Below are 12,532 nucleotides of genomic sequence, written 5' to 3'. Positions count from 1 at the left end.
AGGGTGCCGGTAGCTCACATCTGTAATCCTAGCTACTCAGGGGGCCAAGATCTCAGGATCGTGACTCAAAGTCATCCTGGATAATAAAATTTGTGAGACTTTATTAACCACCAGAAAACCAGAAGTAGTGCTGTGGCTGAAGTAGTAGAGCAAAAAGCCTTGAGTTGAAGAGCACAGGGATAGCCCCCAGGCCTAGAGTTCAAGCCCCACAGTAACCCCTGACCCCACCCCCCAAAAAATTGTTAGTGGGCCAGGAGTTTGGCCTACTGGTAGAGTGCCTGCTCAGCATGCATGAAGATCCTGGTTTGATTCCTTGGTACCACATACATAGAAAAAACCGGAAGAGGTGCTGTGGCTCAAGTGGTAGAGCTCTAGCCTTGAGAAAGCCCAAGGAGAATGCTTGAGTCCTGGGTTCAAGCACCAGGACTGGTTTTAAAAAACCAGATGCTGGCGGGGATGTGGCCAGGAGGGATCACTACTACACTGTTAGTGGGAGTGTAAACTCGTTCAACCTCTATGGAAAGCAGTAGGGCAATTCCTTAAAAGACTAAACACAGAGCTCCACTATGATCCAGCAATTCCACTCCTTGGCATTTACCCAAACATGCAGAAACAAGGACATAAATGATGTTCATTTTAGCCCTATTTACCGTAGCAAAGATATGGAACCAACCCATATGCCTCTCAGTAGGTAACTAGATCAAGAAGATGGGATACTAATACACAATGGAATTCTATGCTGCCATCAGAAATAAAGACATCGCCCCAATTGTAAGGAAATAGACTTGGAAAAACTCATATTAAGCGAAGTAAGCCAGACCCAAAGGAACACAGGCTCAATGGTTTCCCTCATTTGTAATAATTAGTATACATCTAGGACTCTGCTAGCAGAGGATTATAATAGCTCAAAACCTAGCATAAGGTCATATAGGATGAGACTAAATGAAAGGATCTCTACGATATGGAAACGAGCTTTATCTTGTGTGATTGTTGTTCCTAATGTACTATGTTATTTCTCTTCTCTTTTTTGTCCTTTGGTTAATCTTGTATTGTTACTGTATCTGACTTTGTTACCTGGCATATTATATATACATTTATTTATTTGAAATAGGAAAGGGAAGGGGGGAAAACAAGATGATTGGGAGGGGGTGGAAGAAGGGAAATGGAGACAAAAATATGAGAAGGGGTATCAATGTGTGAGAAGTAATGCACCTACTATCTGGCAAATGTAACTGTAACCCCTCTATATATTACCCTAAAAATAAAAAAATTCTAAAAAATTAAAAATTAGAAAAAATTAAGGTAATAAGAATGCAAAAGAATGTGTAACTGTTAATGGACACCAATGATGCTCACATATTAATGCTTAGAAACTATGAATGGTTACATTAAGTAGAAAAGATGCTTTTTAAGGTATGTTTAAATGTAAGAGTCCAAGTTGGGAACATTATCCCAGATTGTCTGCATGGGGCCCTTAATTAAGTACTCCAATACTTAAAAGTACTATGAACCCGTGAAACACATTATAATACATTATAACATATAATCTGTATAATACATTATGCTGTATTAGAAATCAGGTTTATAGGGCTGCAAATAGCTCACTATTAGAATGCTTGCTTACTATGTGTAAGGCCAGGATCTGATCACCCTCTTGCCAAAAATAAAATAAGGTTTGAAAACATAGATTTTAGATTCTTGCACATGCTATAAGTCATAGAAATAATCTGTGGTTAAATATGTATGTAGGGTTTCTTTTCAAAACATTTTAGGCCATTTAGTACAAAGAAAGAATCTTAAAAAATTTAAATTACTCACTTTAGCTCCAACACTGCAACTACCAGTACTCCCAGTGCTCCCACTTGCAACTCCTGTAAATCGAGCTTCCAATAACTCTTGCCTTCTTGGATCTAGACTATGAAGCTCATCCATTGCACCTATTAAAAAGGGAATGAAAGAAGATAGGTAAAAGGTATGTATACATGTTTTTAGTTATGATGGCAATAAAAATTCATAAATGAATGCTAAAGACAGATGAAATTTAAAAACTTCTAAGGTTTTTATAATGTCTACATCCACTTATCAAAATATCCTGCCACAGATTTATAACACATTTGATTATAACCCAAAGTAAGAGCTATATCCAATTCAGTACACAGATACAGATACAAACACACACACACACACACACACACTCAGAAGTGTCACAAAACACAACCTTGCATTGCAGTGATGAGTCCTGTAAATGATTGGTTTTTGTTTGTTCGTGGGTTATGGGGCTTGAACTCTGGGCTTGGGTGCTATCCCTGAGCACTTCAGCTCTCAAGGGGCCCTACCCCTTGAGCCACAGCCCCAGTTCTGTTTTCTAGTAATTAATTGGAGATAAAAGTCTCACATTCTTTAGTGCCCAGCCAGGATTACAGGCGTGAGTCACTGCACCCAGCTTATAAATGATTATTTTAACCTGTTAAGGCATGAGGGGCTGATTTCACAAGCTATTAAAAGGCCACAAGTGCACCACTAGAAAAAAATATTTTTCTCATAATATAATCTCCCTATTCTAAGTTTATAGAGAATTTAAAGAGATATTATCACTTAGGTCTTAATTCATGCATACCTCCTTGTTTGACTATTTTTAAGCTCAGAAGGACTGTTTCAGCACTGGCACATCCTTTCTTCTTTGGTATTCCTCCCTCTGTATACATGGGAGATTGGTCCCATCATGGACCTTAATCCACAGATGCTCAAGTTTCTTACATAAAACAGTGTGTTACTTGAGCACAAACTCACGTGTACTTTAAATCATCTCTAGATTACTTCTAATAACTAATGAACTATAAATACTATGAGAATAGTTGTTACTCTATATTATTTAGGGGAAAATAACAAGGAAGAAAGTCTATGTTTTCCTACCAAATATGTTTAGTTCTATAGTTAGTTGAAGTCATGGATGTAGAACCTAAGGACAAAGAGAGTCAATTACATACTCCAAAGAAGGAGGGGAGAGGGAAGAGAGATTTAGATCAAGCACAAATCCAAACACAAAACATAGTTAAAATTCAATTCAATTCTTAAAAATTATTTTATGGCTGCTAATTCTTTGTTTATAGAACATTAGAACTACAGAGTGTCGCTTGACAATTATCATATAAGGTATATAATCTATAATGACTTAGGGAACATGTTCGAACTCTGCTAGTCTTTTCCATATAACACCCTACTCTTAAAGTTTTAACAACTGTTCATATGTTACCTTTATTCATGGATAAAGGACTGATGGGTAGTAATTATCCTTCCATACTATTGGTATCCTGAATATATCTTTCCCTTTCCTTCCTTCTCAGAAAACAGTAATTCCTTCTTAAAAAAAAAAAAAAACCCTCAAGACTAAAGTCTAAATTTTACTTTTCATTTTACTTAGTCAACACCCACCATAGCTTACTCCTCCTTGCTCTCTTTTGTCTTGTTGTACCTTTTGTTGTTGTTGTTTTGGGGTTTTTTTTGCCAGTCCTGGGCTTGAGCTCAGGGTCTGAGCACTGTCCTTGGATTTTTCTCAAGGCTAGAGCTCTACCACTTGAGCCTCAGCACCACTTCCGGCTTTTTCTAAGTATGTGGTACCAAGGAATCGAACCCCAGTCTTTGTGCATGTTAGGCAAGCGCTCTACCACTAGGCCAAACTCCCAGCCCCTTGTTGTACCTTTTTAAAAGCCACCTTAAAGGCTGGTACACACTTATAATTTCTTCGGTTGGGAAGCTGATGCACTAGGATTTTTAATTAAGTGGCCAGTCTGAGCTCTATCACCAGACCCTGATTCAAAATAACAACCAGCCAGTCAACAAACTTAGCTTGAATTCCAAGCTGTTACTATTATTATTTAATTGTGCCTAGACATGGAAACAACATCAATACTTCTTTTTTCCTTTTCTGATCCTACTAATATACCAAAAATCTTTACTAATATTTTTTTCTTTTTTTAAATTTTATTGTAATTAATAGAAGGGTTACATTATATTCACCAGATAGGAGGTACATTACTTCACAAACATTGATACCCTTTCTCATGACATGGTCCCCATTTCCCTCCCCCCTCCCCCCACTAATTTTTTTTGGGGGGTCATGGGGCTTGATCTCTGGCCTGGGCGCTGTCCCTGAGCTCTTCAGCTGAAGGCTACCACCCCAGGGCCTGGGTGCTGTCTCTAAGCTCTTCAGCTCAAGGCTGCCACCCAATCCTTGAGACATAGCCTCACTTCTTGTTTTCTAGTGATTAAAGAGTCTGGCAGCTTAGTAAGCTTTGTATTGCCCAGACTGGCTTTGAACCAGATTGGCTTTGAACGATCAGCAGATCTCAGCCTCCTGAGTAGCTACGATTACAGGCATGAGCCACTGTACCCAGCTCTTTACTAATCTTTGTCTAAAGGAAAAAAAAAGGAATTACAAAAATGAATGGTTGTAGTTTTTGAAAAATTTACTAGACCTTTTCAGTTCCTCAACTCCTTTCTTGAACTGTCACTATCTCAGAGATTAGTAAATCATTGATTTTGATCTTTGTTCTTTCAGACACCCCTTGACTTTAAATTTAGGCATCTCAAATTAAATGTTACTATATACCAATCTAGATGGATGGATCTTAACCACCTCTTAGAACTGGAGGTTACAATCTACTGAGATAATTTTCTTTTTTTTTGCTTTGTATTTTTAAAAATTCAACAGTGGGGCCAGCAGTTTGGCTTAGTGGTAGAGTGCTTGCCTAGTATGCAGGAAGACCTGGGTTCAATTCCTTGGTACTGGAAGTGGTGCTGTAACTCAAGTGGTAGAGCTTCTGCCTTGAGAAAACCCAAGGACAGTGCTCAGGCCCTGAGCCCAAGCTCTAGAACTGGCAAAAAAACAAAAACAAAAACAAACAAAAAAACTAACAACAATAACAACAAAAATGCAGTTCTTCCTTACCAAAAGGTTATTTTGAACAGATTAAGTCACATATTAGAAACAAGAATGTAAAACAAAGAGAAGAAAACATAAAAGGAAAGCCTCCCGACACTGAATTTGGCAATGATTTCTAGGATAATATAGCTAATAAAGGGACAAAAAAAAAACATGAATTCTCACCAGCAAAATTAAAACTTCGTGTGTGTGTGTGTGTGTGTGTGTGTGTGTGTGTGTGTGTGTGTGTGTGTGTACACAAACCAGTCCTTAAATTCAGGATGTAGATGCTGACCCTATGCTTTTTTACTCAAGGCCATCACTCGACTACTTGAGCAACTGCTCCATTTCTGGTTGTTTTTTTATTTTTTTTTTATTTTGGTGATTAACTACAGGTAAAAGTCCCAGGGAGTATATTGCATGGACTGGCTTCAAACAGCAGTCCTCAGATCTCATCCTTCTGAGTAGCTATGATTACAAGTATAAGTCACTCATGCTTGGAAAATTAAAACTTTTATGTGTTAACAAGGCAACAGAGAACAAACAAACCCACAGAAATATCTACAGATCAAGTATGATAAAAGACTAATATCCAGAATAAATAACTATAATTCAGTAACAAAAAAGGAACAATTTATAAATGGGCAAAAGACAAGAATAGAAATGTGTCCAGATTTTGATACAAATGGTCAGTAAGTTCAAAACTGTCAGTAACATTAAAGGTGTTAAGGAAATGAAAATCCAAAGCAATGTACTATCACTTCACATTCCTTTAGGATTGGTGCTATCTTCCAAATCAATGTATTCCAAGGCCTGGTCCCAATGCCAGTGAGCTCTTGGGAGGTAAGGTCTATAGTAGTGAGAAGTGTGCCTTTCAAGGGGATATTGGGGCCTTGGTCCTTCTTTCTCTCTTTTGCTTCCCAGCCACCACAAGGTGAACAGTTTTGCTCTATCACATGCTTACCATGACAGGCTGCCTTACCAGAGGCCCGAAGCAACATGGCCCGAAACCTCTGAAGTCATAAGCCAAAATAAGGTGCAATTTTTAGGTTATCTTTTGTATTTTATTACAACAACAGAAAACTAACATAACAACTACCTGTAGCTTTTGTGCAATGTTAGTGACAATACAAAATGGTATGGCCATTATGGAAATGACTTTGCAGTCCTGAAAGAATTAAAACCTAACATATGACCCAGAAATTCCACATGAGTTTATAACTGATAGAAATTAAAGCAGGAATTCAACAGAGGGATTTGACATACACACTCAGAGCAGCAGTTCATAATACCAAAAGATAGAAGCAACTCAAGCACCCATTAGATGAATGAATAAACAAAATAAATATCAAGTAAATCAAAATATGTGATACAATGTGGAGAAAAATGAAGATACTGACTAAACTAGTCAAGAAAGGCCAAATACTATAGAACAAATACTATGTAACATTTGACTAGCCAAATTCATAGACACAACAGAAAAATGTTGCCAGCACTTAGCAGATGCAGTGGTGTCAATTAATATAGAGAATTTCAGCTTGGGAAGATGGGAAAGCTCTAAAGATAAATGATGGTGACAATACGACAATAATATGAATGTACTTAACACCACTAAACTATAAACCTAAAGTACAATCAAAATGGGCAATTTTATGTCTATTTTTACTACATTGTATGCCAAACTAAGGCTTTTCCACTGGCTTTTTCCACTGAAGGCTAACTGGCTGTCTACCACTTGAGCCACGCCTCTGTCCAGCTTTTTGTTGGGTAAGTGGAGATAAAGAGTTCCATCTTTGGACTTTACTGCCCAGGCTGGCTTAGGCCCTCAGTCCTCAGATTTCAACTTCTTGAGTAGCTAAAATTACAAGTCTGAGAATAATGCAGGTATGACCTCCATAATAATTTTTTTCTAATTAAAACGATAAACTAGACTTCATCAAAATCCTAAATGGTTTGCTGAAACACTTTAAAAAGCTTAAAAATAGTTATAAGATGAACCAAAGACACAGAAGGCTAGGAGAAGACCTTTTTAAATTTTTTTTTATTTTTGCCAATCCTGGACTTGAACTCAGGGCATGGGAACTGTCCTTCAGCACTTTTGCTCAAGCTTAGCACTCTGCCACCTGAGCCACAGCACCACTTCCAGCTTTTTCTGTGAATGTGGTACCAAGGAATTGAACCTAGGGTTTCGTTCATACTAGGCAAGCACTCTGCCACTAGACCACACTCCTGGCCAAGAAGACAATTTTTAAACATGTATATGCTATATAATATGCCTACTCTTGGACTTGATAATTAGTTGATGGCACACTGGATTTTAGCAATATGAGGACAGAAGGCCAACCAGTTTATACATATTTTGTTTTTCATTATCTAAACATTCTAGCACTAAACTCACACCCAATCCTGTCTTAATTCTTTACTTTCTAAAAAGTTCTTAAAAGCATTTAACAGGGTACATAACAAATGTGACTGTCATTATCTGTCTGTAATCACAGCTACTCAAGAAGCTAAGATGGGGAAGACAGGTTCAATGCCAGTCTGAGGAAAAAAGTTAGCAAGATTCCATCTCAATAAAAAGGTTGGTCATTATGTTTCATATCTATCATCCCAGTTATGTAGGAGATAGAAAAAGAAGAATAAGAACCACAGCCCATTCTGGGCTTTATCTAAAAATTAACTAAAGTAGCAGAGTGTCTACCTATCAAGCACAAGGCCCAGAAGTTGAAATCTAAATATTACCAAGGGGGGAAAAAATAAAAGAAATGTGAAATTCTGGGTCTCTCTACAGATCTATCATACCAGACTCTTCATTTTAATATGATCACCAGGTAAATATATGTATTAATGTTGGAGAAATACTGTCAGAGAAAGGGGATGTATAGTCTTTTTATTTATACAAATAAATCCTAAGTAATTTAGTCCTTGAAATCTAAGAGGCATAATCATGTAGATGTTTTAACAGAAAAATTTCCACAAACTTCTGATAGACAAAAACTCAAGTAATACCGATTGGGATAAAAATGGAATTCTTGAGGGAGAGGGAGAGGGAATACTTCACTTTACTGGGGGTTCTTATCATCAAACCTATTATAAATATTCATCTGGAAATGCTCGTCTATAATACAACTACCTTTTCACATAAATATGTATGGCCAAAAAATGATATCAATCCACAATTACATGCCTTTAACTGAGAAGGGGAGGAGGAAGGGAAGGAGTAGGGGGGGAGAAAAGAGGAAAGGGAAGAGGGAGGGGGAGGGGAGGGGAGGGGAGGGGAAGGGAGAAGGTTCATAGTACTGACTCAATGAACACAGTAGATTCAAACAAGTTCAGCAAATTACCTGCTGGTAAATAATCACTGATTTGAAAACCTTATACTTTTACCACTTTTGTAAATTTGCACAACTAAGATTTTGTTTTATCCTGATTTACACATATTTTGTCAGCTTTCACTGCAATACATCTTAGTGGATCCCATTTTAAATTGTGCTATTTCCTCAGCTTTGAATATATCCTTATCTGTACTTCCACAAAGAATATGCTTAAGGTTAATTTCTCTGTCGCCTCAAACTTGGCATTGAGTCTTCAAATACACAATGGAGTAGTATCAACATCTGACAACTCATGAAGAGCCCAGGAAAACCACTCTAAATCATGTTTTTAATTGACTACTGATGCTGTTTCAAATATCCTCAACTCTTGAATCAACAAATCTTGCCAAAAAGTTAATAGCTTAAAACAAGTATATTTTCTCTGGACAAATACACACATATGTATGTGTGGTTATATATACATACACATACATGTGTGTATATTTATATATACATATAAATTTAACAGCTGCGATCAAATACAACTCAATTAGTATCAGTAAATCACTTTTTTTTTTTTTTTGCCAGTCCTGGGCTTGAGCGCTCAGGGCCTGAGCACTGTCCTTGGACTTTCTCAAGGCGAGAGCTCTACCACTTGAGCCTCAGCACCACTTCCAGCTTTTTTCTACGTATGTGGTACCAAGGGATCGAACCCGGGTCTTCGTGCATGCAAGGCAAGCACTTTAAACAGTAGGCCAGACTCCCAGCCCCTAAATGGGTCTTTTTACTTGACGAACAAATGAGTCCACTGGAAACTTGTTTTTAGTGGTAGCCTCATTCATTTTTATGTTTGGGAAGAAATCATGCTACAACAATATATTTTCATTGTAAATTTTCTAATTTTTCTGTTATTCTCCTGAAAGTGTGACATACTTTGGTATACACTTAGTTTAGAAATGTAAACATACATTGTATTCCATCACTTAAAGAGTTGCTGTACCATTGGTATGCTGTCTAATTATTTAGCACTAATTACTTAAGCATCTTTTTGGGTTTCCTGGCTTTTCCTCATTATAGACATGAGTGTTTGTTATAATAAACAATACAGAAATATAAAAAGTGAAAAGCCCCGATACTCCCTTATCTCCCAAATCCCACTCCTCAGGTAGATATGTACCTTTAAAAAGGACAGTGATGATTACTGCCCCATGATATGCCTTGACCTATTCTTCTATCCCAATAATGCAGGGTGAGAGAAGGGTCACAGTTTTTATTTCTTACAGTCCATCTGTAGCAGGAAAGGAGAAAGCTGCAGGTAACATATATAAGAAATCCAGGCTGAATACTACCTATGAATTAAACACAATCTAAAATAGTATATTTTAATAAACAAAGGCAGATTATAAATGTCATTCAATGATATTCTATAGTACAATCAGTATTTCACTGCTATCACCTCTATTATCCTTACAAGATTTGTAAAAGGGACTGCTCAGGCCGTCAGTTCAAGTGCCAGAACTGGCAAAAAAAAAAAAAAAAATCTATCATAGGATTGTTTCCAAAGAGATCATGGGTTAGTTCACATAAATCCTAGGCAGGTTGTTAGAATACACAAAAATAATTTTTACATACTATTATGAAGTCCCAAGAAAATAAGCAACTTGCCCAAACTTATATGTCAAGTCAGTAACATGAAAAGACAACAAAAGTATCTTATTAGCAGACAGAAAATTCTCATCAACTCATCTTTCTACATATTTAGCCAAAACTTTCCAATAATGAACAAAAATATCTAATCTATACAATTTCTAACAAAACAGACAACTCTATCTGCCCACATAAGATGTATTTTAACACATTATCTTTCTGGATGGAAATAAAAAGTGTTCTTTCACTAATCCTCACAACTATTAATTGCTTTGATTAAAAAAGATGTCAGAAATTTGGAATCTAGATATAAATCTGCAACTGAGCCACATCCCATAAGATTCTCTAGAGTAGCAAAATAGCTCAAATGGCAAGTGTGATACCCTGAGTTTAATTTCCTATACCACCAAAAGAAAACAACAACAATAAATTCCTCTAGAAAGACAAATTTCTAATGATCACTCCAAACTCTTTTAAATCTAGTCATTATTTTCTATGTTAATGCAAGTACAAAACTATAACCTTAGATATAATAAACACTAGGTAAATCAACGAAAAATGAAACTATTTCAATAGGTTCATATGATTCAACTTATTACTCAACAAAAAATACCCAAAGGTATAGTGAATCCCTTAGCATTTCCATAAATGACTGCCATTCACAATACAAAATTGTGAATTATACTGTTTTCATTTCTCTTTTATTGGCGCATGTATGATCTAAAAACTGCAAACGCAGAGCGGGAGATGTAAATTTTTAAAGTCCTAAGCCCAGGTCCTCAAATTTATACTATGGTCTTTCAGTAAATTATAATCATCTTAAAATAGAGACTAATATCAACTTTTCCTTTGACTCTAATAACTTCCTCCTAGCCTCCCTTTCTTCTGGTCTAATCTCCTCCTCCTTCTGCCTCCTCAATAGTTGTGACCACAGATGTCTGCCACCACATTTAGCTTGTTTTTGTCTAGGATGACCTCAAACCATGACCCTCTTCTCTCCACCTTACAAGTAACTATAATTACTGGCATGCACCACCACAATGGCTGACATGTGCAATAATTTCCTGGAGATATTTTTCTTTATCTTTCATATAAATAAATGAATAGGTATTTTTATAATTAAGCAGCAATTTCACTTTTACTTTTTATGCTTAGAAATGAACTCTGGAATGAGGAAAAGGGTGACATTATCTAAAATGAAATAGACTCTTTACCTGACTTATGTAACTGTAACCCCTCTGTATATCACCTTTAAAATAATAATAATTTTTTAAAAGAAAATGAACCCAAACTGTCATCAGTAAAAGAAAATGAAACATGGAAAAAATCCTACAAAATGAAACACATATTACCCATAGCCCTAGTACCTAAAGTTAACCAATATCAGTATTCTAGTTCATTCTTTCCAGTCCTGAGGCTTGAACTCAGGGCCTAGGCACTATCCCTGAGCTTTCTCAAGACTAGTACTTTACCACTTGAGTACCACTTCTGGTTTTTTTGTATATGTGGTACCAAGGAATCAAACTCAGGATTTTGTGCATGCTAGGCAAATGCTCTACCACTGGGTCATTTACAATTTTAATCATCTGATGTGCACACATGATCTTGCTTGAATAGCTATGTGATAAATTTATCATTTGCTGAAGTATTGCTAAATTAACTTACATAAAACTTCCATCCAGCCAATTCCTTATTTTTCTTAACTGATAATCTTATGTTCAGAAATTCATGATGTTATTTCAACCTATGCACACACTCATCCTCCCCAAAATGTATTATTTCTCCACCCTCCCAACCTACCCCTCCCCCCCCCACCAAACAAAACCTTAATAAGGTTAGTTTGAGAGTGAAAATAAGTCGCCGCAAGTTTGGCCTAGTGGTAGAGTGCTTGCCTAGCATGCACGAAGGCCTGGATTCAATTCCTTGCTACCACATACATAGAAAAAGATGGAAATGGTGCTGTGGATCAAGTGGTAGAGCTCTAGCTTTGAGAAAGCCTAAGGATAGCACTGAGGCCCTGAGTTGAAGCCCCAGGACTGGCAAAAAAGTGAATGAAAATGATAGTGGCAGTTCTTTGCCATAAAAGAGAAGCCTCAGAGCCAGATAGGTATTGGTGACTAATGACTATGAGCCTACTCAGGAAACTGAGATCTGAGAATCATGGTTGAAAATCACCCTCGAATTAATCAGCAAAAAACCATAAATGGAGGCGTGGCTCAAGAAAAGCCAAGCAAGAGCTCAAAGCCCTGAGTGTCTGTCTGTCTCTCTCTCTCATACACATACACACAACACACACACACACACCTCAGATAAATGATTAATATAGGGAGTTGTGTAAGTTCACTACATGTTGATGTTACTAATAATACAGCAATGTTGCTATATCTTAATAAAAATTTTGAATTTTTCCTTTCAAATACCCATTTTCTAAGACAACTAAAAGCTTTGAAGGAATATTTTTACTTGTGCGTAAACTGGTAACTGTCAAAGCTGTGTAGTAGATACATTCATTTACACCAAATTCACACTCCTTCAACAAATTTCTGAAATTTTCCAGAATAAAATTTGAAAACAGTATACTTTTCCAATGTTTTCTTTAGGAAATTTGCCTTTTTTTAAAAGTCATTTGCAAATTTCAGAATTAGGAAAG

General features: G+C 36.7%; 1 protein-coding gene across 6 annotated transcripts in view; it reads right to left on the bottom strand.

Annotated features, from left to right (window-relative positions):
* The window catches only part of Tlk1 (tousled like kinase 1), a 121,824-nt gene that overhangs the window by 76,742 nt on the left and 32,550 nt on the right, over positions 1 to 12,532 (bottom strand). For 2 of the 6 annotated variants that reach the window (XM_090342652.1, XM_090342655.1), the window contains 3 exons: positions 9,413 to 9,523; positions 2,914 to 2,959; positions 1,819 to 1,937 (listed from right to left, as the gene is read on the bottom strand). In XM_090342652.1, coding sequence (XP_090198778.1) covers positions 1,819 to 1,932 — 114 coding nt within the window. In that variant the 5' untranslated portion in view covers positions 1,933 to 1,937; positions 2,914 to 2,959; positions 9,413 to 9,523. Of the gene's footprint in view, positions 1 to 1,818; positions 1,938 to 2,913; positions 2,960 to 9,412; positions 9,545 to 12,532 lie in introns of all 6 variants that reach the window. The other 4 variants (XM_090342651.1, XM_090342657.1, XM_090342654.1 and 1 more) reach the window with 3 other exon arrangements.

Source organism: Megascapheus bottae, chromosome 12, assembly GCF_031878675.1.
Source record: "Megascapheus bottae isolate mThoBot1 chromosome 12, mThoBot2.hap1, whole genome shotgun sequence".
NCBI classification, from domain to species: domain Eukaryota; kingdom Metazoa; phylum Chordata; class Mammalia; order Rodentia; family Geomyidae; genus Megascapheus; species Megascapheus bottae.
This window is presented reverse-complemented; position numbering and strand designations above follow the sequence as displayed.